This window comes from Neopsephotus bourkii, unplaced genomic scaffold, assembly GCF_033783945.1.
Source record: "Neopsephotus bourkii isolate Nb327-2 ecotype Australia unplaced genomic scaffold, CSIRO-AGI_Nbou_v1 NB_1037, whole genome shotgun sequence".
Lineage (NCBI taxonomy): Eukaryota > Metazoa > Chordata > Aves > Psittaciformes > Psittacidae > Neopsephotus > Neopsephotus bourkii.
The window spans coordinates 864,516-890,965 of record NW_026901526.1 but is presented as its reverse complement, the minus strand read 5'-3'; the positions used below and the strand labels follow the sequence as shown (position 1 = coordinate 890,965).

The 26,450-nt window shown below is 44.0% G+C and overlaps 2 protein-coding genes and 1 long non-coding RNA gene across 7 annotated transcripts in view; all 3 read right to left on the bottom strand.

Moving 5' to 3' along the window:
* TRMT10A (tRNA methyltransferase 10A) overlaps positions 1-26,450 on the bottom strand; it is a 286,742-nt gene that overhangs the window by 184,129 nt on the left and 76,163 nt on the right. The window lies entirely within an intron of this gene.
* LOC133216343 (uncharacterized) lies at positions 1,471-5,912 on the bottom strand. Its single transcript, XR_009726624.1, has 3 exons — positions 4,446-5,912; positions 2,379-2,479; positions 1,471-1,878 (listed from the first exon to the last, which is right to left on the bottom strand). It is a non-coding gene; the product is annotated as an uncharacterized LOC133216343 (long non-coding RNA).
* Positions 14,822-26,450, bottom strand: part of EMCN (endomucin) — a 54,592-nt gene continuing 42,963 nt past the window's right edge. The window contains exons 11-13 of one of the 5 annotated variants that reach the window (XR_009726616.1): positions 23,646-23,753; positions 23,460-23,507; positions 23,066-23,255 (exon numbers count right to left, since the gene is read on the bottom strand). Coding sequence is in view for 4 of the 5 variants with exons in the window: in XM_061360922.1 (XP_061216906.1) it covers positions 20,741-20,907 (167 nt within the window). In the remaining variant the exon portion in view is untranslated. Of the gene's footprint in view, positions 16,552-17,734; positions 17,798-18,757; positions 20,908-23,065; positions 23,754-26,450 lie in introns of those variants that run through there. The other 4 variants (XM_061360925.1, XM_061360924.1, XM_061360922.1 and 1 more) reach the window with 4 other exon arrangements.

The following is a 26,450-nucleotide window of genomic DNA, read 5'->3' as shown; positions in this document are numbered from 1 at the left end:
GTGTCCCTCCATGCCTGGGAAGCACCACAGCACAGGTCTGCAGAGCCCTTCCACTGCCACCAGCATGGCACGCTGAAGCTGACCCATCTCTGAAGTATGCTTTATTGAGCTGCACTTCAGCTGATTAAACTAATTATTACACCAGGCTTAATGAAATCAATTGCCTCTTTATTCTATTATGGCCATTATTAAGTATTTACCTTCTCTAGGTGCAAGAGGTTCACCTGGAAAGCCCATAGCCTGTGTGAGGGGAAAGCTGTAGCTGGTGCTGAGAGCATCCCTGCGCCAGCCCTGAGATGCAGGCAGAGGCTGTGCTATTGTGGGCAAGACTGTCATCACCCTGGGTGTAGTGCTCAGGATCTATCTGCACACATGTTTCCACAGTGTCCTGCTGGAATAACTGCTGCCACTGAGCAGTAAAACCACTTTCAGGAGAAAAAAATCAAGAGTCCATGGGGATTCACAACTGTATTACAAAGAAATGAACTCCCTCCCCAGAATAATGTTGAAAGTTATACATTTTTAGGAAAATAAACATTTGTTCTGCCTGCCCCTTGGAAAGAGTGGAAAAAAGAAATTTTTAGGCAAACAATTACATTACTATTTACATAAAACATATGTAGGTATTTGCTCCATAATGTGTTCGCTGAAGAATGAATAGGCTGTAGCCCTCAATAAAACAGAATACCAGGAATGAGTGCCAAAACTTCTGCTAAGTGTCCTGGCCTGGCGCTTGCCCAGGATAGGGAAGAGGCCACCCTGCTGCTATCCCCTTGGAAATCGTTTGTATTAGTAGGGTACTTCTCTTCTTGGTGAAGCCTTTGTGGACAGAGCCAGGCGGAGCAGCTCACCTAATTGCAAGCATGGGTTTGCTTCTCTCGAATTGAAAACCAGCTTTGCCACTAGCTCAGCCATAGCCATGTGGAGCATGATGCTCCTGTTACTTAAGTTACAGTTTTTAAAGGCAGCCACAGTGTTTTATTTGTGCTTTACTGCAAACAGCAGTCTGCTAAGGTTTCCATGCATGACTATGGTCCTGGGAACAGAAGCGATGGGCAAAAAACACCCAAGGAATCGAAGCTGGGAGGTTGTACCTTGTTTTGTTTTGTTTGCTTGTTTATGTTGTGGTGTTTTGTTGTTTTTTTTTTTATTAACAAAACTTCTGAATTTGTGGCCAACTCACCTGCTTACAGAAGCAAACCTGGACCCCTCTCTCCACGTCACTGGGCTCAGGGTATGCAGCTAGTTGTGATGAAATGCGAGCTTTCAGGAGGCCTTGTTTATCTAATGCTTTCCTCTCTAAGAACAAAAACCAGTGCTGGTGTTCTGCTGGAGTCTGTTGAAGTATTTAAGGGATTGAGGTCATCGACCACAGTTTCTGACAGGACATTCAAAGCAGGTTATGGTCTCTCCGTATGAAGTGCTGCATTGCTGAGTTATGACAGATGCTGATACCTTTGGGAGCAATAAAAATAACTCCAGTATGCAACAGAAAATGAATTATAATTCACAATAATTCTTGGTAGAAAGCATACATTTTTAATTGCAATCATAAACACTTTTTAATTCTGAGATAAAAGTGGTTACCATAGTGACCCAATCCTTAAAGATAATTTTGCCCAGCTCTGTATAAAATGCTGCGTGATACCTGCCTTCACAGAAAGCAGCTTACAGAATGAGTTTTCCGAGTGTTAAGCCTTGGGTATGAAAAAGCAATGCAGGCTACATGGAAAAATAACTCCCTTTTGGTTCTGTCTCAGGAGCCTTATACACACATTTACCTGCAAGTGCCCTCGCAGACATTGTCTCGCATTTGGTGCAAGCTACAAATCTTGCTCAGCCTTCAAGCCCATGTAGAGTCTGCAGAATTGCAAAGCCCTGTTGAGAATCAGAATAAATGGAGAGAGGAAAGTCAGAGACATGCTTGTCCTGCAGAACAAGCCACCCACTGCTGCCATCAGGGTGTTAAAAAATCCCTGGGTTTACGTACTTTGAACAGTCTTAATATGTATTTCTCCAATAGACCATTTACCAGCACTTCCCTGGGAATATTTAGGGAAGCATACTTGCTGTAGTCAAGCAAAGGCATGTTTTGATGCACAAAGTGAAATGCAATCCTCAGTGAGACTAGTACAAATTATTAGTCAATAATATCTTCTGGGGACTTCTTTTGGTAATCCCTGCCTATCCCCCTGCACCCCTCATGTGGATTTACAGACTGGTCTGCATGATTGTATTGGGAATGCTCCCTGTCCCAAGCCATGGGGAACCTGGGTGTCACGCTCCCTCCCATCAATAACCAACCATGCATCCCTGGCAGCAGTGAGGGCGATGCAGCCCTCTTTCACTTGGGTCCCTCGGTAGTGAAACCAACTTACCTGTTGGCAGGACCCTGAGGACAGTCACAGCCATAGTCATGGGGCTGAAGGACTGGGCTAGTCACTGGATCTCTGCTGCCTCATGGAGTCCAGTTGCTTGCCTATACACAGCTTGAAATCAGTTTGGTTATTAAAGACAGTGTATCAGTGGGAGGCAGCACTGACCTATCTGGGGTGGAAAGCGAATTTTCTCATGTCACTGTGAGTTTCTTGTCATCAGTGATAGCCCTGCAGCAGGCTACTTTGCTATGCAACATTACATTTACCCTTATTACTTTATGACACTTTCTCTGATCCCCAGGGTACCCCTAATTTAGGAGCATACAGAGGTGACAACCCCTGGCTAGTGAACCATGGGCTTCTCACTTTCTGAGGTGTTTTCTCCTGCCAAAAAAACCTTGCTGAACCTTAGCCATCGTGTGAAAACACTGAATGCTGGAGCTCCAGGTGATTAATGTACCAAGCCAGCTCAATCTGGGCTTATTTTAGTCTGTTGCCTTTAATTAACCTCTTATTTCTGGATGTTAACAGATACAAACTTCTTCCTTCCCAAAACAGTGTGACAAGGGGGTGTTCCAGAGGTGTTACACTTTGCTTCAAAAGCTGACCCCCATGGGAGGAGATAAAACAGGTATGTGGCCTTTTCAGCTTCCCTGTAATGTGCAGAGAAGGGGCAGGAGGGTTCTCTCCTTCCCACCACTGATGAATATTTCCAATAGCAGCTTTAATTACAAAGTGTTGGCCCTTTACAGTAAGTGTCTCCCTGTCCCCTGCTGTGATTGTCTAGCAGCGATGAGGAAGATCAAGCCTGGTCACCTTGAAATGCCCGACTTACTAAAAGCTGCCCCTCCTTTTCTGCAGTGCTCCCTCCTCCTTTGCTCCTGATAACACACTCCTGCTTGAAGCCACCCAGTCCTGCCCCAAAACACAAGCGGAGCTGAGTCCTCTTGGCCAACCTCAGATGTCTCCGGAATGTGCATAGACCGAGTCACTGCTTTAACACCTGGGATGTTTCAAACTCCAGTAAATCCATTTGTGCTTTGTCTCAGCTGATGCCTTTTTGCTTTCCAAACATGTTGGGTCCAAAGGGCAGAGGTTTAAGTAAGAAAAATCCTAAATAATATTTGATGCTTGGTGTAAAAATCCTAAGGTGCTAGAGCAAATCCAAATATACATTTAATATATGAATAATTAAGTACCTCATAGCAGTCTCCAGGTACTGAGTATGAGAAATGAAGGATGCGAATATGACAACTGAAATGAGCCTTCGCTTCAGTTCTCAGACACAGGACTGAAGAAAACGTCAGAGTCATCTCCACCCATCCTTAAACACTCAATATTCTGCCAATTGACTAAAAGCAATGGTAGCAATAACAGAGACATTTGTAAGAAATGATCCTCTCCGTGTACAGCATGAGCTGAAAATATCCTTTAACTGGATGAATCCTCCCCACACCCAACAGCACCCACAGAACAAAGGCTGAGGAGCATCCCCATATCTCACAGGGCTGAGACAGGGTCACTGCCACCCTCAGGAGCCACAGCCCATCCCTCCAAGTGCAGGTCTGTTGGCAGATGGTGAGAAGGTAAGCTGAACTTTAATTTTACCTTAATCCACACCCCATTTCATAGCAGAGCAGGGCCTCGGGAGGAAGGAAAGGTGCTGCCCCAGGAGCAGAGCAAGCCTCGTCCCTGTTGTGAAACATGGGCAGAGGAACAGCTGAACAGCTGAACACTTCAAGTCTTCAGAGACTCGAAATAAGGATCTAAAATGTTAGTTTTTCAGTTGTTAGGGGGAAAATAAAAAGAAATCAAATCCTTTGATTTCCTTTTAACTGCTATTTACTAGGGATAAACTTAAAACAGTCTCATTTAAATATGCTAAAACACTCTCAGAGAGTTCTCAGCAACAAGCTAACAAACATTCAGGAGGAGAGATAAGGAGGGGTTTCCTTCTTTGTTTTTAAGGGGTTTGGGGCTGGGGTTTTTTTGTTTTTTTGTCTTAGTTACCAAACTAAAATCTGCATGTTCAGAAATCACGAGCTCTTCCACAAGCCAAATCCTTACCCCGAGGCCAGCGCTGCCAGCTCCTGTGAAGATCCTCCCCTTCTAAAAAGCCTGTAAGCTTAAGGGCAGTCACAAGAATACAGCCGTATAAAATGGTGTGCTCAACATTTAAGGCTGAAAAACAGAGAAAACTTTAATTACTGGAGCAAAGGCCTTAAGAAGCATGTCAGTGAGCACACCTTCACCGTTATCATTACTATCACTATCATCTTCCATCACCATCTACCTTTCCCACAGAAAACACAAGTTACTTCCAGAGGGAATGAGGATCCCTCAGCAGCTGCCAGACCCGGGGTGCTGATGTGGGCTGGCAGAAAGCATCCCTGTCAGTCACAGAGAGGTACACAGCACTTCAACAGCTGACAGCATCTACCTGTCCATATTTTTGGAAGAAAGCATCATGCTGAGAGCACAGGTCTTGTCGCTGCTGAAACACCCTTCCCTGGTGGGAGCCCTGCACATGTCCCCAGTCCCACCCTGAAAACATCCTTCAGCACACCTCACATGTCCCGCAGCAGGGAGGAAGCTACTGCCTCTTCAGAGCTGTTTTACCCATCAAACTCCTGCTGTGGCTCCCAAAAGCACCTGCAGGTTTATGTGCCTCTTGGTCCAGCTGTGAGACAAGCTCGGATGGTAGCCCCTGTATCTTGCCACTCCAGCAGCATCCAGATGATCTCTGAGCGGGTGAGGAAAACTGTTCACACGGGTTGCTCAAGCAGGCAACACAGCTGGGGGAATAAAAACAAAGGAAAGGAACTGTAGATACTCCCTTCTTGGTAAGGATCCTGTTTCCAGAAGACAGGAAAAGTTGTATTTCCTTTTCAACCAAGAGCACAGCAAACACTCCAGCTTAAAATAAAATGAAATTCACACCCATGAGACAGCTGTGGTGTGAAACGCAGGTTGAGAGCTACTTCCCCAGAGCATCTCCCAGGTGAAACAGCTTAAGGGAAAATAAAACAACAAAACCCCACCAACAAACAGTTGGGTGGAAACAAGACACCAAACTGTTGCAGGGAAGGAAAGCAAAACTGAATGCATTATGGTTTAGGTTGGCACGTTATTGTGAATAAAGATAGCTGTTACCTAGCTCATTTCACATCTGTGTTACGAGGAAACTATGGTAAAATTGATGAAAGTAATGCTTTAGTCAAACCCTCTTGTCTTTGGAAGATTATCTGCATGGCAATAGGTTTATAAATGGCTGTTAGGGAACAGAAATTGTTTCTTTGTGTACAGAAAAGCTCCGTGTGCCTGGGTGAAATTCTCAGTTAAGGGAGTTCAGCTCCTATAATCACACATCTGCTCCCACTGTCTCTGCCCCAGGGCTGAACTTCATTAACTCTTTGGGCTGTTTCCCTTCTTCCACATCGAGACATCAAATCCCTCTGGAAAAACTGAGACCTCTTGATGAGTCTTTTCACCATCATGTTCCTATCCAGAACTAACTCAAGGCAAATTCAAAGCCCTCCCTTCCCTCCTCCCCATCTGCTGAATAAACAGCCTGAAAAGGTAACATCTCCATCCTGCTGCAGTAGGATTTTCAGGCAGGTACAAGCTTTTTTCCAAGGGAGATGGAGTGCAGAGCGAGGGCTGTGCTTGCAGAGCTGGAGGCCCTTGTGCTCTGAGCACCATCCAGCAGCTCAGGAACCAGCTGAAGGCCTGGGTGAAGACAGAGGATGGATATCTCTTCCTACAGGAATGATACTTTTTTTCTTTCCTTCTTTTTTTCTTTTTTCTTATAAGCAGGCCTAGAGATCTCTTAAGAAAGCACATTCAGGATACTGCTGTTATTTCCAATTGCAGACCTAGAGCAGTGGACCTGCTTGCAGATAAATAGCTCACTGAGCAACACATTAACTCCATGTTTTGTTGTACACCATGTTAGAAGGAACTTCGGGTCCCTTCACAGCTATGCTGGTGGAAGGTTGCCTTCCACTTAAGCCTAAGCCTAACCTTGAGGCTTTGATGCAAGTAAATGCAGACAGAAATTCAGTTAGCAGCTTCCTGCCCAGGAGGACGACCAGCACAGCAAAGGCCGTTCCCATTTTGGAGCTATCTCCAAGGCTGCTTGGCACAGAAACCAGACCTGGAAAATCACTGCTGTGAGTTCATCAGCACACTGGGCTGCCCACTGGTCCTCACTGCTTTGTGCTGCCTGATGGAAACCACCCTTGCTACTGGCACCCCAGCATCACACCAGTGTTAGGGTGGCAAACAAGGGAGGGTTGCGCCACTCTGCTGCTTTTGCAAAGGCTGATGGAATTCCTTGCTGGTATTTCCTATCTCAGTGAGAGTGCATGTGCTAGGTAGGCATCCCCGTTGTTCATGTTGCAGAGCATTTTCTAATGACCTGCAGGAGCAGATCACGGGCTGGGAGAACCTGAACTCACCTACCTGCAACACCAGCCAAACCAAACAGCACTGTTTTTACAGCCCTGCACAGCCAACAGCACATACAGTGATGAATGTCAACCTCCTGGTGGTCTCTGCCTGCAAAGATGAAATACTGCTGGCAGCACGGACTGTGCATGACAAAGGGCAAGGATTGTTATTCTTCCTTGTTAAAGTCTCACAAAGTAATAGGCAAGAAGGATGTGAGTTGTTGAAGTAGCTCAGCTGCCATCCGTACCTTCAAGGCATTTCAAGGAGGCTGTACAGCAGGTAGCTGGAAGCAATGCTGCCTAAAGTCAGAGAAACAGCTGCTGTTCCCTGCAGTGTGGTGGAACAGAGGCAAGAAACTGTTGTGCTGTTGAGTGCCTAGAAGTCTGCTTGGGTTTGGTACAGAAAAGACACCCCAGTGTAACCAGATGTGATGTTGTTACAGAGCATTACCTTCCTATGCAGGTATTAAAATGCATTATGAAAAGGCATTGGCTGGCCAAACCAGCTTTTGCTTCCTAGCATTCCACTGGGGTCCCACATGAGCCCAGCCCTCGCTGTCTGGGTGTGGATATGTCTGGGACACTGAGCTGCTTTTGTACTGCTCCTTCTGCAAGAGAGGTTCATGTTCATTTCCCAGAGCACAGAGCTAAGCCACTTTAGCTTTCCTAATGATCTGGGCTCCCCTGCTGCGCCAGCTTCAGCACCAGTACCCAGGCCTGTGCCTTGCCGCCAGCAGACTATTGCTGGGAGCCAGTCTGGTCTGTGATAAAACCAGTGTGATGCTGTGTCCCCCCTCCCCACTGCCTGCTGGAAAACAGCAGGGTGGCTGGTTTGTGACTATCAAAAATAAAAGCAGAGGTTACTGAACCCAAATCCTTTGTGTCGTGATTCAGAAGCTGGCCAGAGGAACTGCTAACATGGCAAGACAGTGATAGCTAAGTTCCTTTTGAGGAGAAAAGAGAGCAGAAAGGGGCAGGCAAGGCACGGTATCCATTTAACCCCCACCATCGTGACCCATCCTACTGTGTCTGAAGTTCTCCTGTTTCCAGCACCCTCCTGCACGTTTGCAGGAGCAAAGGCAATGCCCCACCAAGACCTGCCTCAGAACCACACCAAAAATACCAGCAGCTAAACCCACATACACATAGCAAATAAATAAATATCATGGTCCCCACATAGGGCACTTCTGCACTGTGGGACCCATACCCTCTCCCTGTAGTGCCTCTTTGGCTCTGGGCTCATTTTAGCAGGAAAGGCAATGCCAGATTTTCCAGCTAAGCCAGCTCAGGACTGCCTCATGTCCCAGTAACCTCTTTATCTGTATGAAGTGTTTGAGGTTAATTTTCTTTGTGACGTACCTGGTATTTTGTGTCACTTCAGAGTATTGCTTAACACAACACACATAATTAAGACAATTAACCTGTCCAAGAGCTGAGAGCTGACATGCTGCAGGCTCTCACCTGTCAGGGGGTTTGGGCTATCGTTACCAGTGACATGGGGACATGTTTTCTCCATGCAGGAACACAGAGGCTGTCAGAAACCACATCATTATTAGCTCTCTCGAAGGAGAGGGAAGACTCACACCAGAAGGTTGCACTGTTTCTCTGGCACGTTGTTACGTTGTGCTGGAAATTGCAAGTCAGCTTAACAAAAAATAAGCCAGTTTTAATTAAGACGGGACATGAGCACAAATGGCACAGGGGCTTCTTGGTGGTGTAGGTCTCGTCTCATACTGGCTGTTGCCCCAGCAATAGGACAGTGATGATCGGAGGTGGTGAGAGGCAGTTCAGGCAGGTGATGCAACAGGTTTGTCTGCCAAATATTTCTGGTAAGGCAGCTGCTGGCAAACAGCATCAGGTGAGATGCTATTGCCCCACCATGTGGGGTGAGCAATTTGGAAGGGAAAAGCTAACATTATCCCAATATTGTCCTCCAAAAGAGGACCAGCAGTTGCAGCTTCCCTTGATTTCCATTTCACTTGCAGGACTTGAGGGCTGAAATGTGTTTTCCTGGGCATTAAACATGCCAAGCAAAGCAAGAGCAGGTTTAATACTAGATGTGCCTTGGTGAGCTGCTGTCCCTACCACAGACACACACCACGCTTTGGCAACGTGATGTGCTTTTGCTCTCATTTCCCCCCTCCTCAGTAAACTGGGGATAATATCACTAATTTTCAATTACAAAACACAGACTCAAGTATTAAGGTGCTGCATTTGAAACAGAGCTTTGAAAGCCCAGAAATTGTCTTACCCATAATAGGGTTTTGTCTTCCCCGAACACCAGCTCGAGTACCTGGAACTCTCACACCAGTAATTATGTCCATTAATTTTTCCTTAGTTTGCTCCATCAGGTATCCTGTTTCTATTCTACACTAATTCCTGCTGCTTCCAAAACCCTTGGGCAAAATAGCTAATTTTATATGTCAGACCAAGCTCTGGAAAATAAAAACCATATGTGCCTAATGAGTGAGGCTCAGATATAGTTAGTGCCTTGCCTTTGCATTGCAGCTGAATCCTAATGATCATGTTCCCAAAACTGGCACAGTAAGCCAGCTGGTTAGGTGCTCTCATTTAATGAAAAAGGGGGAAAAAAAAAGGAATATTTTAAATCAAATGTTTCTGGATCTAGAAGTCCCCTTTATCCTGCAATCTACAGCAACCCTCTGAAAGGTGCGGTTTGTCACGTGTCTTTTGCAAGTGCAAGAAAAGAGGGATCCTTCTCTCCCCTTTGCAAATCACACCTCTGCCTTGCAATGGCTCCTGCTCTTCTGTCTTTCAGAGGGGCTGGGATATTATCGGATGACCTGATATAGCTCAAGAAAACACATCAGGCCACAAGCTCTGGTTTTATTCTACCAGAGGATGCATGAGTATGTAAATACACACCCGTTTGCCCCAAGGCAACCCCGCTGATTATTTATGTGGCAGGATTTCTTCTCCTTATACTTTTAACAATCTGTGTAAGGACAGAAAGCTGAGTGTGTGGTCAAAATGTCACATCCGTGACCCAGTCCTGCTCTGCCTAGATGGCCAGCAGCAAGCAAAGCCACCCTGAGAAAGGCAGGGCTCTATTTCCCAGCTTACAAATGGCACCAAGATGACTTCAGTGCAAGTTTCTTCATCCTCCAAACAGTGTATGGTGCATATCCCACCAAGGGCAATCCTTGAACAGCTCATGCCATCAGTGACCTGCAGGCACAGGAAAACTCTTTCTTGGAGACTTTGAAAGCCCAGACCAGTGTATTTCCACTATTCATTCATCAAAAGCCATCCATTACCTTTGCTCCTAAGGCACTGCTTGAAGGAGGAGATGAACTTCCCCCGCTTGCTGCTCCTTCAACATTGCTCCACTGGGGGGAACAGAAATCCACCACCTTCGCTCTGCCGTGCTCCTGCACATGAGACTGCTTCAGGCCAGCAAAGCTTCAAAAACTACTAAAATGCTTTTAAAAATAAGTTTAAAAAACAATGAGCTTTGGGAAACTAGTTGAAGGGGCAAGCGCCATTCCAGATTGCGTCTCTTACAGGTTTCAAGGCTGGGTACAACAAACAGTTGGGCTTCAAACTTTTAACATCAAGTTTAAAATGGAGCCTTTAACTGCATTTTGTAGGTACAGAGCTGGGTGATAGCTGTGTGGAGAGGGCCAGATGGTGCCTGTCCCACATAGCTCTTCTAGGTATGCAGATGTTTTCACAGCTGTGCAAGGGCAGTGAGTACAGCCTGGAGAGATGTGAGTGCCTTCCCCCCTTGTAGTGCTGTGAGTTATTCAAAGAGGGCAAAGGCAGACCAGCTGAGGGAGCAGTTGAAAGCAGCAGCACCTCTCTAAAGAGAAGAAACGCAGCTACAGGATGATAACAGTTTTTCCCCTGACCTGCTGTAGTTTCTCAGTGAGACACACGACCCCTGTGCACCAGGGACCGGGCACGGAGATGTGCTCAAACACTGCACAAACCCCCAGCAAAACCCTCCTCCCAGTGCTCAGCCTTCCTGCTCCTGAGCCAGCAGCCAAGCCTGGGCAACTGAGGGCAGCCTGAGCACATCCAGCTTTTTGGAGGATAGAAGACACCCCAAAGCCTCCATCCTTTGCAAACGGCAGCATTCGCTACCCTAGATGAAGGTGCAAACCAACCCCAGCAATCAGAAACCTACCTGGGAGGGAGAGAGGGAGGACAGAGCACAGGGATGAGTTTCCTTGGTGATCACACAGTGGCAGCACCTGAAAGAAATTACTGGGGTGATGGGGACACATGTGCCTCAGGGTCAGCTCCCCTGTGGGGTGCTTCTCCTAGCCCCTTTACCAAGCACACTATGGCACAAGGGTGTGAAACCTTGCCGTGGCTTGTAAAGCACCCAGCTTTATCAACACAAAAGGAGTAGCCTGGTTCACATCCAGGTCCCACTTTATCTCCATCTCCTGGAGGTCCAGGCTAGGCCCTTCGAGCAGAGTGTTGAACAGGATGTTAAGTCATCACTGTCTGTGTCTGTAGGGAATGCCCACAGATTTTGGGATGCAGGAGAGGGACCTGGGAAGGATGCAGGAAGCAAGCCCATGAAGTCCAGGACAGCTGAGCTGCCATGAGCAGCCACATTGAGTTTGTACCTACAGGATGCTTCCCAATACTGCTGTGAGCAGGGGCTCTGGTTAAGTTTCCTGTAGCTCACCTTTGGGATTTGACCTGCACATCGGGGCAGCCCCAATGCTCAGCCCTCTCTGTGCAGAGCAGCTAAAAGTACCTGCAATTACCTGCCCTTTGCATTGTGTGTGTGCTTCACTTAACAGAGGAGAGCTGTTAAATCCCGGGTGAAATGCCTCCCTGTAATCACTTTTTTGATAGTGGCAGCTCCTTGCCAAGCTCCCTGGCACCAAGTCTTCTTTAGGAAGGTGTGTGTGGGGTTCATGAAAATAGGACTGAAAGTATCTGAGTGTGATCAAAATGGCTGGCTTGGGGCATATCCTGACCTACAGCAAACAATCTGAGGGCTGAAGGTCAGAGACGGTTTTGTCTCTCCCATGGGCTTTCCTTGGGGTGGATGCAAGCAGCAGAGTTCAGCTCTGGCTCTGAAATCCCCCCAGCTGTGCTGGTTTCATTTGCCATACCGTTCCTCGTGCTTCCTCCTCGCTTCACCAGATAAATTCAGGCAAGGGGCTCGTATGCATAAAACCTGTCGGAAAATAAAACTTACAAGAGCTAGAAGAGGCTTGAAGTGCAAAGCCGGCAGCCCCCGAAGAGCTGCAGGGACCATCCAATCCATCTGGTGCTCCTGGGTGCACAGGAAACAGGCTTTTGACCAGTTCGTACCATGGTGCATGCGAAACGCTCAATTATGGTTGCTTAGAAAAGCCAGCTAATCTCCTGGAGCCAGGGACTGACAGCCACGCCGTCTCCGCAGCGTTCTGCATGGCTGAGTTTGTGCTGGCTTATCCTGTGCTGCTCCGTGCTGCCTGTAATTGCATTGCATTTTAATTGTTTAGCATCGTCAGAACTTCAGCCCCGGGGGCAGCGGAGGTGGTGAGAGCTCAACACATCAAAATGCTACCCAAAGAGCAAGCAGACAAAAAGCAGAGCGGGGAGGGAGAGGGGGAGACAAATGAGCCACATTCATTAGAAGAATAGCAACCCTGACCCGGGGAAGTGTCCTACTGATGTAATAAGAAAGCTGAAAGTTGTTAATAATAATGAAGAGCACAATAACAGAGTTCCTTTTCTATCAGAAAATGCCTCATCTGGAAAGAATTAATGCACTGTGGAAAGCAGAGATGGAAACCAGCAAAGTGCTCCTTGCCCACACAGCCCTGCTTTCCCTCCCAGCGTTATTTAGTGGGTTGTTGGTGGGGGTGAGTGCTGTAGTCACACTGTTTAGTGCTGTTCCCTTGAGTGCTGTGATGTGGCCCCCAAATCTGTCATCTCTGCCACAGAAGCCCTGCCGTGCGAGGCAGTGAGGCACGCTTCCCCACAGGCAGGCTTGCCTTTCACCCTTGGCCAGCCACTGCTCCTTTTGCTTCCCCAGAAGGTGCTGCAGGTTCAAATCCCTAGGGAAGGTTTTGAAGGAAAGAGCCCTTTGCAGGCTGTCTCGTTCCCAGCTGGAGCACTGCAGTAGCTTTGACCTCAAATGTCAAACTCTGTGGAGAACCTGGAGCTGCTAAATGCCCTTAGGGTAGAACAGATCTTTCCAGGAAACAGGTACGCATTGTGGAAGCCACAAGAGGAAGAGTGGCAGGCTGCTTGTGGGTCTTTCTTCTGACAACCTGCAAAGCCATGGGCGGGTAAGATCTCAGAATCATAGAACGGTTTGGCTTGGAAGAGACCTTTAAAGGTCACCTAGTCCAGCCCTCAAGATGAAGGCAAACAGACAGACACATCAACAGGCATAGCTGGCATTGCCAGCAATGAAGATGCTGGTGGCAGCAGAGAGGTTTCTGGCCTTGGCAGCAGTGCAGCCTGGTAGGGAAGTGCCTCTGCCTCAGGTCTTCACCCAGGGGAGCGTGCACAGTAGACACAAAGGAGCTGAGAAGATCCTTCAGCTGTCTGTGCTGAGTATTCTGAAGGTATTGGCATTTCATGTCAGCTGCATTCACCAGGGTTAATTAAAGCCTGTGTTTTATAGATTGCCCTTAGCCATAAACTGAAAAGCTGCCTTGGTTGGCAATCAATAGAGTAACCTTTAAGCTCATTTATTTTATTAGATATAGAGTCCTAATTTGAAGAGATTGAGGAGCCATAATTAATAGTGCCAGAGAGGTCCTGAGATGTATGTCTAAAGCTTCCCAAGGAAATCACTTTGCCCGTAGGTGCAGTGTGCTGGAATTGGCTGGTGCACTAATGCACGGCAGTGAGGCTGGGGATGCTCCAGTGGGTGAGCCCCAGGAAATGGTCTAGCACCACAGAAATCCAACAGCAATTCAATAGCCAGCACACTGTACTTGTCCCTCACCCAAAACTGAAGGGCAGGTGAAAAGCAAAGTTGCCACCATGGGGCACAGCAGAAAAGCCAGATTCCAGGGTCAGCAGACGGCTGCTGGCAATTGAGGCATTCCAGAGATGCTGCAAACACCATCCCCATCCCAAGCCAGAAAGACTTACGTGCTTCGTGACTCTCTTTGAGTCTACTGTGTGCTGGTGCGCAGTGAAATGGCTTTTCCCTCTTCAGTGGGGTGGATTCACTCCAAAACCACAAAAGCCTTTGAGGGTTCTGGAGGGTGCAGTATCAGGATGGAGGTGCTGCTTCCTGTTGCAGCAGCCTGCCATGGGCAGTGTGACTTTCCCACATCAAGCAGATGGCCCCAAGGAATATTTTCTATTTGAGCACCTTTCTGAGCAGTGCCATAAGTAGCTGGTGCCAAAAGTTCTGTCCTTCATTTAATCTAGCATTTAATCCTAGCATTTAATCTAAATCTACCCTCTTTCATCTTGAAGACATTACCCCTTGTCCTGATCAATTAATGATAATAATGATAATGATTAAAGTAGATGTTTTTTTAGTATTTATTTTCTTATGTGAGTCAAATAAGGTGTTTGATTCAACATCTTAGGATAGGAAGCCAATAGTCAATACACTGAACCACACCTGTTTTTTTGTGTTTTTTGGTTGTTTTCTTTAGTGCCCACTCACACAAACCAGACACTTTGAGACACATTTCCCAGCCTTCCAATAAGAGCTTGATTGTTTGCCATATCCCTTGTCATGAAGAGCCCAAACATCTTCCCCTATTTTGCTGTTCAGTCTTCCAGTACCAAGATTTGCAACAAGCCCTGCTCTCTCCCCATCAACTCTTGTAACAAGGAGGAGATTTCTGTACTCTATATGCCTTCTGCACGGTCTCATGCTCCCCCTGCCACCACCATGCCCAGAATATCCAATGCCTGCTCTCTAGGCTCACTGTAGAGTTCAGCTCATTCTGTGCTACAGGAATGAACAGTAATGAACAATAGTTGTATTGGATACGGGTAATTAATTGCATTTCTGCAAAGAGAAAAAGAAGAGCCTCTTAATAAAGAGAATAACTTTTAATAGGCAGCTAATTTTTTTTTTCCTTGACACATCATGGTAATTTCAGAACAAATTTTGCACAAACATATATATATATATTTCACAATCTTTGGTTTTGGTTTTGTTTTTTTTTCCTGGTGTCCTTTCAGTGTGATCCAACATGCTACAAATGACTTTTCTGACTTTTTGATATGAACATGAAAATCCACAACGATTCCTTTTTTCATAGGAAACTTCAGCAATCAGGAATCTGAATAGTTGTAGATGCCAACCTGTGTATTTTAGATGGCCTGACCTCCCCAAAGTAGGCATCCAAGACTCCTCTGCTCCTGAGCAACCCAAGTGATCCAGGAATACCTGAATGAACCACATAAATTCAGCTGCAGCATGAGGACACTTGTTGGTTCCCCGTCTCTCACAGAGCTTCATCTAAAGTTTCTCTTGGTGCCACTAAGACAGAGGATTATTAGACCCATCAAAGTGGAAATCAGAACAACTGTCAAGTGCAGGGAAATGAGCACTTTTCAGCTTTGTGTATAAACATGGACTAACAAATCTGCTCAATCTCTTACCACATCGCCAGGTAGGCTTTATTATTTCAGAAAGGGGAATTGAAGAGAGAAGTTCCTCAAAAGCATTGGATCAATAGGCATCAAAACTTAGATCGTTGTCCTGGCTCTTGGTCCTGCACTTACACCACCAGCTATCTTATTTCCATTTGCAGTTAAACAGTGGAGGTTTGGCACACTACCAGAGTCAGTGGATGAAGACTAAGCAGATGCTCACAGTAATACAATTTTCAAACATTTATAGTTCTAGAAAAGTAGGATACATGCAGGTAGAAGCACTACTTGATATTTTTGAATTTCCAGCTCAGTACAAATTAAAAGAGTCTGTAATTAGCACTTGAAACACTCTTCAAAATTCCAGAATTATTCAATAACCAGCAGGAATCCCATGCATTACTCAGAACAGGGGGGAGAAGGTTCATCTGTAAAACTGCTTATCTTGCTGGTCCCTATCCTGCACCCCAGGCTATATAGGAGATGTATTTATAGCACACGTAATGCAATTAGCCAAGGAACAGGTGAAAATAGACTATGTTGTCTGCTACATTACAAGGATCATATTCAGTAATTTACAGAGCTTCAAAGCTCCTCAGTGCAAGGTATATTCCCCCTTCACAGAATAAAGCACGCACATCAGTGTTTCACCCAGGCATCCCATCCTGTAAACATTTATGACAAGCAAAGTGTGTGCTACAGGGAGGAGTCTCATGGAAATCACTGAACTAATTTTCATAGTGGCAATTTGCCCAGTACTGTTTCAAGGGTCAGGCCCTGCTTGTATTTTGCTACATACAATTAAAAGAACCCTATCTACCATAAGAAGTTCAACAAAGTATGCTAACACATTCCTTCCTGTATGCGCAGGAAACATTTTTAGTAGCTGCTATGCAAACACCACCCGATTTTTACATTCTCTTCAACCTTCTTGAAAGTTTTCCTGCTTTTAGTATATATGAAAACAATAAATACATGATATACCAGTTATTAAGCCATCAAAAAATTACGTGTCATTCCAGAAGGAACAGGAGGCACTTGAGATTTAGAAGTCAAGAGCTGGTCATTAATGCAAATGTCCTGCATGGTAAAAAGCTTCAGCCACTCCACATTTCCTGCAACTTTGGTGAGATGTTCCTGCATATTGTGATAAACAAGGTTGCTTCTCTCTGAAACGACAACAGTATCTCAAGTTTATTATTCCAGGTAAGGCTGTTCAGGAACAGTAAACTGAAATAAGGAGTAAATCCACCGTCTGGGACATTGTCCTGCATCTGCACAAACAGAACCACCTCTGGGTTTTCAGTCATGTAGGCAAAATTGCATTCTGCTGCTCTAGTTCAAGGGGCAAAGTAGGTTATTTTGTCCTTACTGTTGACATCAGGAAAGCTCTGTTTGAACATCCTGGGAGAAATGAGAACAGGCCAAAACCATTCAAACTTGTTTTGCAAAAGGGTCTCTCCACATTTCTGGTTAACCAGATCTCTCTCAGCAGAGGGCAATGGGACCTGTTCTGGAGGAGCTTCATCCTACAACAATAGTGGAAGGCTGGTCAACCTCACATATGCTGTGACACCCAATTCCTCAGACCATTCTTCTTCTCTACCTCCCTACACTACCCTGGTCACACAGGGCATTTCCCACAGCCACTTCCTTCTCCCACTGTCAGCAAATGATCCCATTTGCCCACAAATGAGAGAAGCAACTCCGTAAGAGTGGATGGAGATTGTGGTGCCTGAGAAAGCTTCATACATGAAGGAAAATGCAGTGCCCACATCACAAACCATGGGTTTCAGAAGAGCTCGGGGAGAGTCTCTGCCCTCACAGATACTGCCCAACACTTGCCAGTTTTGCGTGTTAGCCATGAAGGATTTCAAGCCATAATAAAATACCTCAATGAAAGCTCTTGCTTTTGCATGATGTGGAACAGACACAGATTTGTCCTGAAACCAAAGGAGCTGAACTCTTCTGGGTATCATGTTCCTTTTTTTTATAGACAGCAGCCTTTAAAAGTCTCTTACTTCTCACACAGATAAAATGAGTATTCACCTAGGGAATTACAGTCAGAAATGCTGAGCAGGTAAAGGCAAATGCTATGCCTATAAAAATCTACCTTGGTGAGGTTGCAGCTTCTTCAGTCCCTCCATTTACCTGGGACTCTTCATGATGCTGTATTCAAGCTAAGCTTTGTTTAAGCTTTTGCTCCTTGAGGATGCTGCCAGGTGAAATCATTGCTGTTTTTGTTTTGCATTTTTAACCCTTTTGTTTAGTTACATGGCACAATACTGAAACTGTTAGTGAGATTAACAAACACTAATGTTACAAGACATAAGACAAAACCAATAAACTTACGTGTTTATTGTTGAGATGTGAAGAGTTGCCGAGTTTTATTCTTCCCATGAGATGAGTGCTCTCCTAAGAAACAGAAAATACATTTGCATCAGTTAGACATGCGAAGACAAAAGGACAAATGAGTCCAGCATCACTGACACATCACTGACCACTGCACAGATTGGCCAGTCTCCTTGTCAGATTGACTTAACCAGCAAAAACTGTCCACAAAATAGATTTTTACTACTCCCTCTGTTTTACAGCTTATTTCCCCAATGGTTTGCTCTCACAGGGCGGGGTACTACAACAAAGTATTTCCAAGGCAGGTTGCAAGGGCTTAGAAAAGGCATCGTACTTTAGTTAATGTCTAATTATGATTAGGACATTAAATGATAAAAAGATACAACTATAAAACTATTATTTGCTGATATCACCAACAGCAGCTCAGTTCCTCCAGAGAAGGAAAATGAACTTTTAACATGATCAGTCAGCGATTACAGACAGGTCTCACTCCTCCTTCCCTGGAGAACTTGAGCTGCTGCCAGCAGTTATAGGCACAAAAATACACCTTCAGATGAGGACGTGTTTACAGTTTTCCCATTCCCAAATGTGTGTCCAGGAGCAGCAGCTGAGTTTCCTTGTGACAGAGATTCATACATGGAGATGAACAGGGAATGGTATCCCCAGACTGGACAGAGCCCCATGGAAACAGGGAGATGAGAGACTAGTAAAAGCGACTGTGTATTAAAAAGCTTGCATATGATCTATTGCCTGGGGGTTGAAAACTGTAATATAAATTAGGATTATAACAAATTCACTGATTAGGCATTTAAATAATTAGCACTCAGATTAAATAGTTGTGCCCCTGAAGAAAATAGTAGAGACTTGTCAATGGTTTTCACATAGCTTTTCCTGGCAGCAAAAAAGAGCTCTTTGATTTTCAGAGATGAGTAGGAAACTTGGTCTCTAATGGTGTTCAGTGAGAAACACTGAAAATCGTTCAACAATAAGGTGCTGGAATGGTGTTCACTTCTGTTGTGGTCTAAGTGCTGAACCCAGGACAACTTCCCAAGTGTTCAATTTCAGATCAAACTGTTAAAAAACATTCTTAATTGTTGCTAAGTTAGAGCTTCAGAAATTCTGGTGATAAATTTCGTCTAGAGAAAAGGAAAACACAAGTCTCCCGTAGACAACCAATGAAACATTTCAACAAGATTTGTACAGTTTTGGCAGGTGAAAAGCTTTTGTTAGGTAAAAATCTTGTTTTGAAAAGCTAAAATAAAGTGAACCAGTTTAAATATTGTAGAGTTTTGGACTAACAAAGTAATGAGATTTTTAAGAACCTTAATTTATTTTTAAATTTATTATCTATTTCTTGCTTTATTATTTCTTCATTCCTAACTTTTTTACTTTCCTTGTTCAATATACAGAAATAGAAGATTTAATAGGGTGTGAAAGGGAGAAATTGGCAAGATTGTTTAGAAAAGAGGTAGGGGAAATTAGTTGAGAAATATATTACCATGCAGAAGATAATATTCAATAGTTGTAATAAATATCAATACTTTGTTATCAGTTCCACTCTCATCTTGCTGCTCTGCCTATGCTAGAAATTAGGCAGACTTACATGGAAGACTGGTATTTCACACCACAGGAAAACACCACGTCTAAGGAGATGCTCCAGAGCCAACCTAGCTCCTTGGATAATGCCCATTTATGTCAACAGGCTTTGGATCAGAGCATGAGGTGGGTGAAGCAGTGCTGTTTCCAGGCGGGAGACTGCTTGATTGGTACCTGCTGGAAGTGGTGTATGGAACAGGAATGGTGAATTTGACTTCCTGCAGACCCTGAGCACGCAGACACTCACATGCCCTATCTGATTTCCTGGCACTACACACATAATCCCTGGAAAGAGTGAACTGCCGCAAACTATTACTGGGGTCAATGTCCCCCTATAATATCAGTGACTGTCTGATGATGGCTCAATGCAGGCAGGGGTGCTCTGTGTTGCTTTGCCGTTGTGCTCCCAACAGGGCAGGAGCCTGCTAGAATTCTGAAACAAAACCAAGTTATTGCTACCCCATGGCTGCAAATATGTCTGAAGATATTTGCATTATAGGGTCTATGATTGTTAGTGCCAACTAACAGTTGAGTGATAAAGAGAGAATGATTATATACTGGAGAAGAAATGGTCACACAGATGCTGTCTGTTCAAGAGAAACAAGGATAACACAAGGTTTCAGATACAGAGCTGCAGGACGTCTTGAGACTGAGGTATCTAGAAAAATTTTGGAGTCTAATGGCTCAGCAGTTTGATGCTGTACTAAATATCCAGCTGCAACACAAAGAGACAATACAGAAGAACAGTTGGGTTAGTTGCAAGTGGGAAGACATTTTTACTGATCTCAGAATAGCCTTAACTGACAAATAAATTCTGAGACTGTAAAAAACCAAACATGCCCCTAAACCATCACCCACTAAAAGCAGTGGATTAGACCTTGCTTCCCATAAGGGAAAACAAAACCCAAATACTTGTGTTTGGCATTTTGTTAGAACAAATGATATTTTAATCAACCAAAGAAATTATTTCACACCAGAGAATATACACAGTGCCATGGCAGTGTTCAACTGGTCTAGATAGATTGCCTGCTTTGAAGCCTTGTAACTGGGAGATATGGCACAGTTATGCAGAATATATATGAACAAGAGCAAAATTGCCGGACAGCAACATCAATGAAAAATTGGCTTTTGTTGTTTCTGTATTATGCATTTAGGAGAGGATGACACAGAAATTCTAGTCTTGTTCACAAGGAGATAAAAGGCATCAGGAGAGACTTGAGAGCTTCTCACAATATAGTTATACAGCATCTTGCATAAAACTATTGGTTGATCCTATTTGATAGATGCTGTGGCAATGTTTTTCTTCATAATGGGTTGAAAATTCATTGCATGTTTGTCTACTTTGATAAGTACACGTGTGAACTGCAAAAGTGGGAGCCTAAGGGAGCTGGAAAGAAGTGTTTGGTGCAGTTAACAAAGCACTGACAACTGCACAGCTGCAAGTGCAACTAGACCCCCTTTACCTGTGGTCCTGCCTCGTGACACTTCTCCTGATGGAGGAGGAGTTGTGGGCTCAGATAGACTGGCAGAGGGCAGTGAGAAGCCAACCTCATATATATCATGCACTTCTATAAAAACTGAAAGAAATGATGTACAATTTGAGAAAGAGGCCTTAGGCAAAATATTTGGAAAATGAAATTAGACTGACACTGACATTGAAGTTTTAGCTCACAAGCAAATCCTTTCACTAAACATTTTACTCTCCAATGGTGCACCTGTTGGTTGGGCTTTGTCTGAAACTGAATTGTAAACACAAAAGCATAGGCACCAGGAGGTCTCTAAACATTAGTGTCATGTAATACAGACAGATCTTTAGTTAAACTGTCCAAGGTATTGCAGCAGGAGGCTGTGATGCCACAGCGGATAAGACAAATTCATGGAAGAGCCACAGAGGTCTATGAAACACCAATGATACAACCTTTACTCAGGACATCTCCAAGCCACAGGCTGCTGGAAGGCTGTGGCAGAGGCCCCATTACTGGACTCCTTCCTTATTTGCTATCCTTGCCTTCAGATTTTGTGGTAGCCGCCCTCAGTTAGAGGATTTGGGACTACATAGACCCAGGATCTGAGCAGGTACTGCTGGCTTAGATCTTAGTTTCTTAGCTTCAATGTTAAAAGAGAAGGTGCTCTAGCAAATACCAAAATACACCAACGGTCTTTCATATGCACAGCCTTTCATGTGGCACCCCTCAAACACTTCTGCCAGGACCCTGATCACCAACTCACTCAAGTAAATGAACAGTCTAGGCACTGGGTCCAATCCAATACACACTGCATACACCCGTCTCTAAAACACAGTCATGCTTAAAAAGGATGAGGACGAAGAAGATGTAATAGGAAAAATTTTGTATTCAGGACTCCCGATCCTTCAACATACTTAAGTGCATGGGAAGTAGACTGAGTAGACAGATCCTGAGGGCCCTTCAAAGTTAAATGTTAACCAGGAAAGTAATAGAATTAGACTGAAAATGCAAGTTTTTCTTCCTAATTAAAATGTCACTTGTGCAGTATTTGATTTGATTTTTCACTTCTACAAATATACTTGCTTCTGACTATTAATGTTGCATCCTGATGCCAGTATTTGTGAATCAGTAATGGGCACATTATTTGTGAATAAGTAATGGGCACGTATTATATTATTGTGTAGCTGAAATTACAGATTGTATAAAATCAATTTAGAATCTCTGAAACAAACATTTCTTTGTGTCATCTTTGTGGAAGGCTGTTGTATTAATCTCACTATAATGTCCTCTTCCCTTCTCTATTTGATTAAAAATCTGAACATATTATTCAGTATACACATACACTGCAGAACATGTTGATATGAAAGAGTGTTAATAGGTCATATCACTATGAGTACAGAAAGTTTTCCACCTGGGCAAAGCCCAGGAAAAGCAAGACATTAGAAAAGCTGGAAGGAAAGGGATATAAAAAAATAGTCTTTGACATAAAAAATAGGTTGTACTGTATCTCAGCTTACACTGTCTTTAATGAAAGAAAAAAATGAGCTGCACTGCTATTTCACTGTAATATCTGCTGCTGAGAAATTGATCATAAGTGGCAATCTAGTTTGGAGCAAAGAATTAAAGCAAGTTTTTCATAAAATATGATTGCAGAAGCCTATTTTTTTATAAAAGTATAAAACTATCTCTACAGACACAGGCATGTAAATGCCTAGTTTTACCATGCTCAACTGAAAGAAGGAGGGCTGCATTACTGGTGCTGGAGAACAGCATTGCGTGGGACTCAGCAGCTGAATGCACTCGGTGGGATTGGTATGTGCCACTGGTCCAGCACTCCCCTGCCACACACTTCACTCATGCCCCTGCAAACTGCTCCTCAGCACTGTCAGCAGGACAGAAGGATCTGTACAATTCACCATGGCAGAGGGAGAACGTATGGACGGGTTCAGGTGAAGGATAGGAATGAAACTGCTGCTGAACTGCTAGCAAAAGGTAGGTAGTGGCTCTCCCACCATCAGAACATCTCAGAAAGCTGCAGGCTGGAAAGTTAACAAACACTCCACAGATGAAAACATCAGCTGACCCTCAGCAGTCTCTGACTGTGAGAAACCACTTTAGATACCCTTGCAAATACGCACAGGTCACAAACTGAATTAGAAATATAGCAGGAAATATATGCTATTTAATGCTTTTGACTACAGTTTGGCCCAAAAGTCTCAGCTGGAAACATGTGCAGGTGAGTAAACACAAACGGAATCCAGCCATGAGCTGCAAAAAGCTGAGAAAGTTTATTCTTCAGTTTCTGTGAAGAAAGAAAATACAACTTCGGGCCATTATACAAAGCAAGGTAAAAAAACCCCTAGAGTATCAGAAATGAGAAAGAGACAGAAAGGGAAGCAGGTACTTCTATCTGTTGCGAGGGGACCCTTTTCTATTGAAGCAGCTTCTAGTTTTTTCACCTGCAGGGAAAAGAAATAAGACACTGAAAGCACAGCTCATAACAGGAAAAAGTAATAATCAATATCACATCCTCACATTAGTAGGAAAACTTGCTCTTACCACTTCTAAACATGCAGCATGCCTGCTGACTGCTCTTTGCTGACCTGCACTGCTTTTCTTGCAGGGCAGGAGGCAAGGGAATTTTCAGTGCCGGAGTGCCTCACTTAGAGATTCAGCTTCTTCACCTGCTCCTAGAGGCATCCACCTGGATCCTAGACAAAATAAGAAACAGATGAAAGTACCAACACATGTTGAGGAGGCACATGGCCCACTGTGGAACCATGCCCCCTGGCAGGGGTAAATTTCCCTGGATTGGGCCTCTAATGAGGTAAACCCCAAAGATTTCTTACCTTCTTAAATGCTGCAGTGCATGCTCAGATGTGCTTGGCATAATAGAAACCGAGGAGGAATGGTTCTCTGCCCAGCTCCAGATTTGTCCTGTTGTACCACAGCCATATCTATGGCTTGATGTGTGGGGCAGAACAGTTGAACAGTCTCAGCATTTGGAGATTCATGGAAAGTGGTGATGAAGATATTTTTATTCAACCATGTCATTTAAGAAGACTAGAGGATTTTCCAGGTCCAAAACCTAGCACTGCAGTGGGCTGTCTCATCAGGTGCTGAACTTCTTGTATATCCCAATGACTGAGGTAAGTTTTGCGCTGAATGAGAAGGATTTTTTCTTTCTTCTGGTGTGGTTTCAGTGGTTAGTCACTATGTACAGTACAGTCACTGGCCTCTGGTGTTGAAGGCCTTTGTAGAGAAGCCTTTGGAAATTCAGGAATTCTAGGGGAATGCTGCAGGCACAAACCAGGGTCATCTCAAAAGTGGCTGAAGTTATGGGGTCCAGTTAATCTATGCCACGAACGGACACATCTTCAAGGTAGGTAGCTCTTCTTGTGCAAGCGATGCACCCAGGAAATGTTATGAAAATCTACAGGCAGGAGGTGCATTCAGTTGAAGAAGCAGGTAACAGCTCTAAGGTTGTTATTACTATTAACCAGCAGCAGCTTTTGGAAGAGATGTGGAGCACACGGGAATGCTGGTTGTTCTACATCCTGGCTTCATACTGTTTTGTACTACACTGCCATCTGAGAGCGCTTGTAGATATTGACAGACCCATTTCTACAGTGTGATTACAATGAATTAAGGGTGTTTCACATGTGACATATCAGATGTCTCCTCAAATATCCATGTTTGCCTGGTACATTTTCGTAGCCTTGTTTAGTTAGCAGTGCTTGAATTTTCATTTGTGTGCACAGTGGGTGTCTCGGGAAGCCTGAATGCAGACATTTACCATGGACCTTTCTCCAGCCACCTCCCATTCCAGGTGCCTCACCAAAATCTGAGCACATCAGCTTTGACACATTTAATATCCTTTGAGCAAATTCAAGCCAAAGCAGGCAATACCCCTACAAGCCAAATAAGTAATATCCTACCCTGTCATCTGAAAGAGCACACACTGGTTAGAACACATTCCCTAATGAATCAGCTTGTGCTTAAGGTGCCAGGATTATACCTAACAGCTCTGAAGTATTGTGTCACCTGCACATTGATATGAGACTTTATACTGAATATTGAACTAGTGTGCTGCTACAATAAAGGCCCTTTATACATTTTACGTGCTCTAGAATGGGCACTCCAGGCAATGGCCATAAAGGAAAATTTTCACAGCATTACTCAGGTATCAGTATTTCTATCACACATCATTTGTCTGCATGGAGTAACCTTACCTCAATTTCTATTCCCCAACCTTTCTGTTACTGAGGAGTTTCCATCCTTCAGCATTTCATGAACCCTGAAACGTGTTCAGTACCTTCAGTGGTTTTTGGTGAAATATGTGTGAACCCTTACAGAAAAAGTTAGAGATGTTTTCAAGATAGGCAGTGCTTTACCATTACTATCACGGATGCTAGTATTGATCTCTTAGCCATCAAGTAAACCCCTCCATCTTACGTTCTTGGGAAACATCTACTACTGACAAGCTGAACATGCAGTTCTGTGGGCTATATTGAATCCCAAATAAGAAACATTTTTTGCTGGTAGGCTTTGCAGAGCTCCCTATTGTAGAAGACCTTTTATTCTTCCTGGGAAGGGACAACCTAAATATGCCTGTACATTCAACCTGGAACGGCTGCAGTAAGTACTGCATATGTACATTAGTGTAAAATGAGACAAATCAGTATCCTGAGCATTTTTATCCAACCTGAGTTTTCATGTAAGATGCAAGTACAGGCACTTATCTTGCATCAGGTGTTATAGTTCACTGGCAAAGTACATGAAAAATTCAAGGTGTTTAGTGTTGCCCATCTGGTTTTTTACTTTACATCAATTCTCAGCCAGTTATGCCTCACAGACCATAGCCATCAGAAAAGCTATTTTTCTAAGATGAGTTTTTAAAAATGAGAATATTAAAGCTCAGTTTTACTGGGTGTTCTTGATGATACTGCTCCATTTAAAATCATAACATCAGTCCAGGCTTAACTGAGCTCTCTTCCTTTACTCCTTCACATTAATGGTAGGTGTTTGAAATACTATTCTTGATTAAGTTTATTTCAGCTACGCTTCTGAAAAATGAGTCTTTCTTTTTTTTTCTTTCAATTTATAGTCAGAACCTAATTTTAGAAGCCCTAAAACAGGATCCTTCAGTAGTCAATGGACCTGAATAGGTCAGCTCATTTCAGTTCAAGATACATGTCTAAGGCAGAAGGGATAAATAGCCCTCTGGACACATACATCTCTTTCAGCTGTCTATGTGCAGCTTAGTTTTTAGATAGATAAAATAAGTCAAGATAAAACTTCTCATATCCTTTGATCAAGACATATCATCCACAACACTGACACAGGGTTTTTCTAGGTTGCCTGCTTGAGCACTTTGTAGGTCATATCTTTTTGTTTATATGTTTTTACATAGTTTTAACACAACTATATAATCTTATAATATTCTGTTTGGGATAAAAAGTAAAAATAAAGAAAAATAATGTATACTTCTAATAAAGCTTAATTTGAATACATGTCAAAGCAGAATTTTGTTGTATATATGCTTCACCATAGGCAGCTGAGTAGGCTATTGATAATGAGAGGATAATGTAGATCTATCTGTAAGGTTAAGGCTGCTCTTAAGAATCTTCTAGATTTAGTCAAACCCTTTGTAA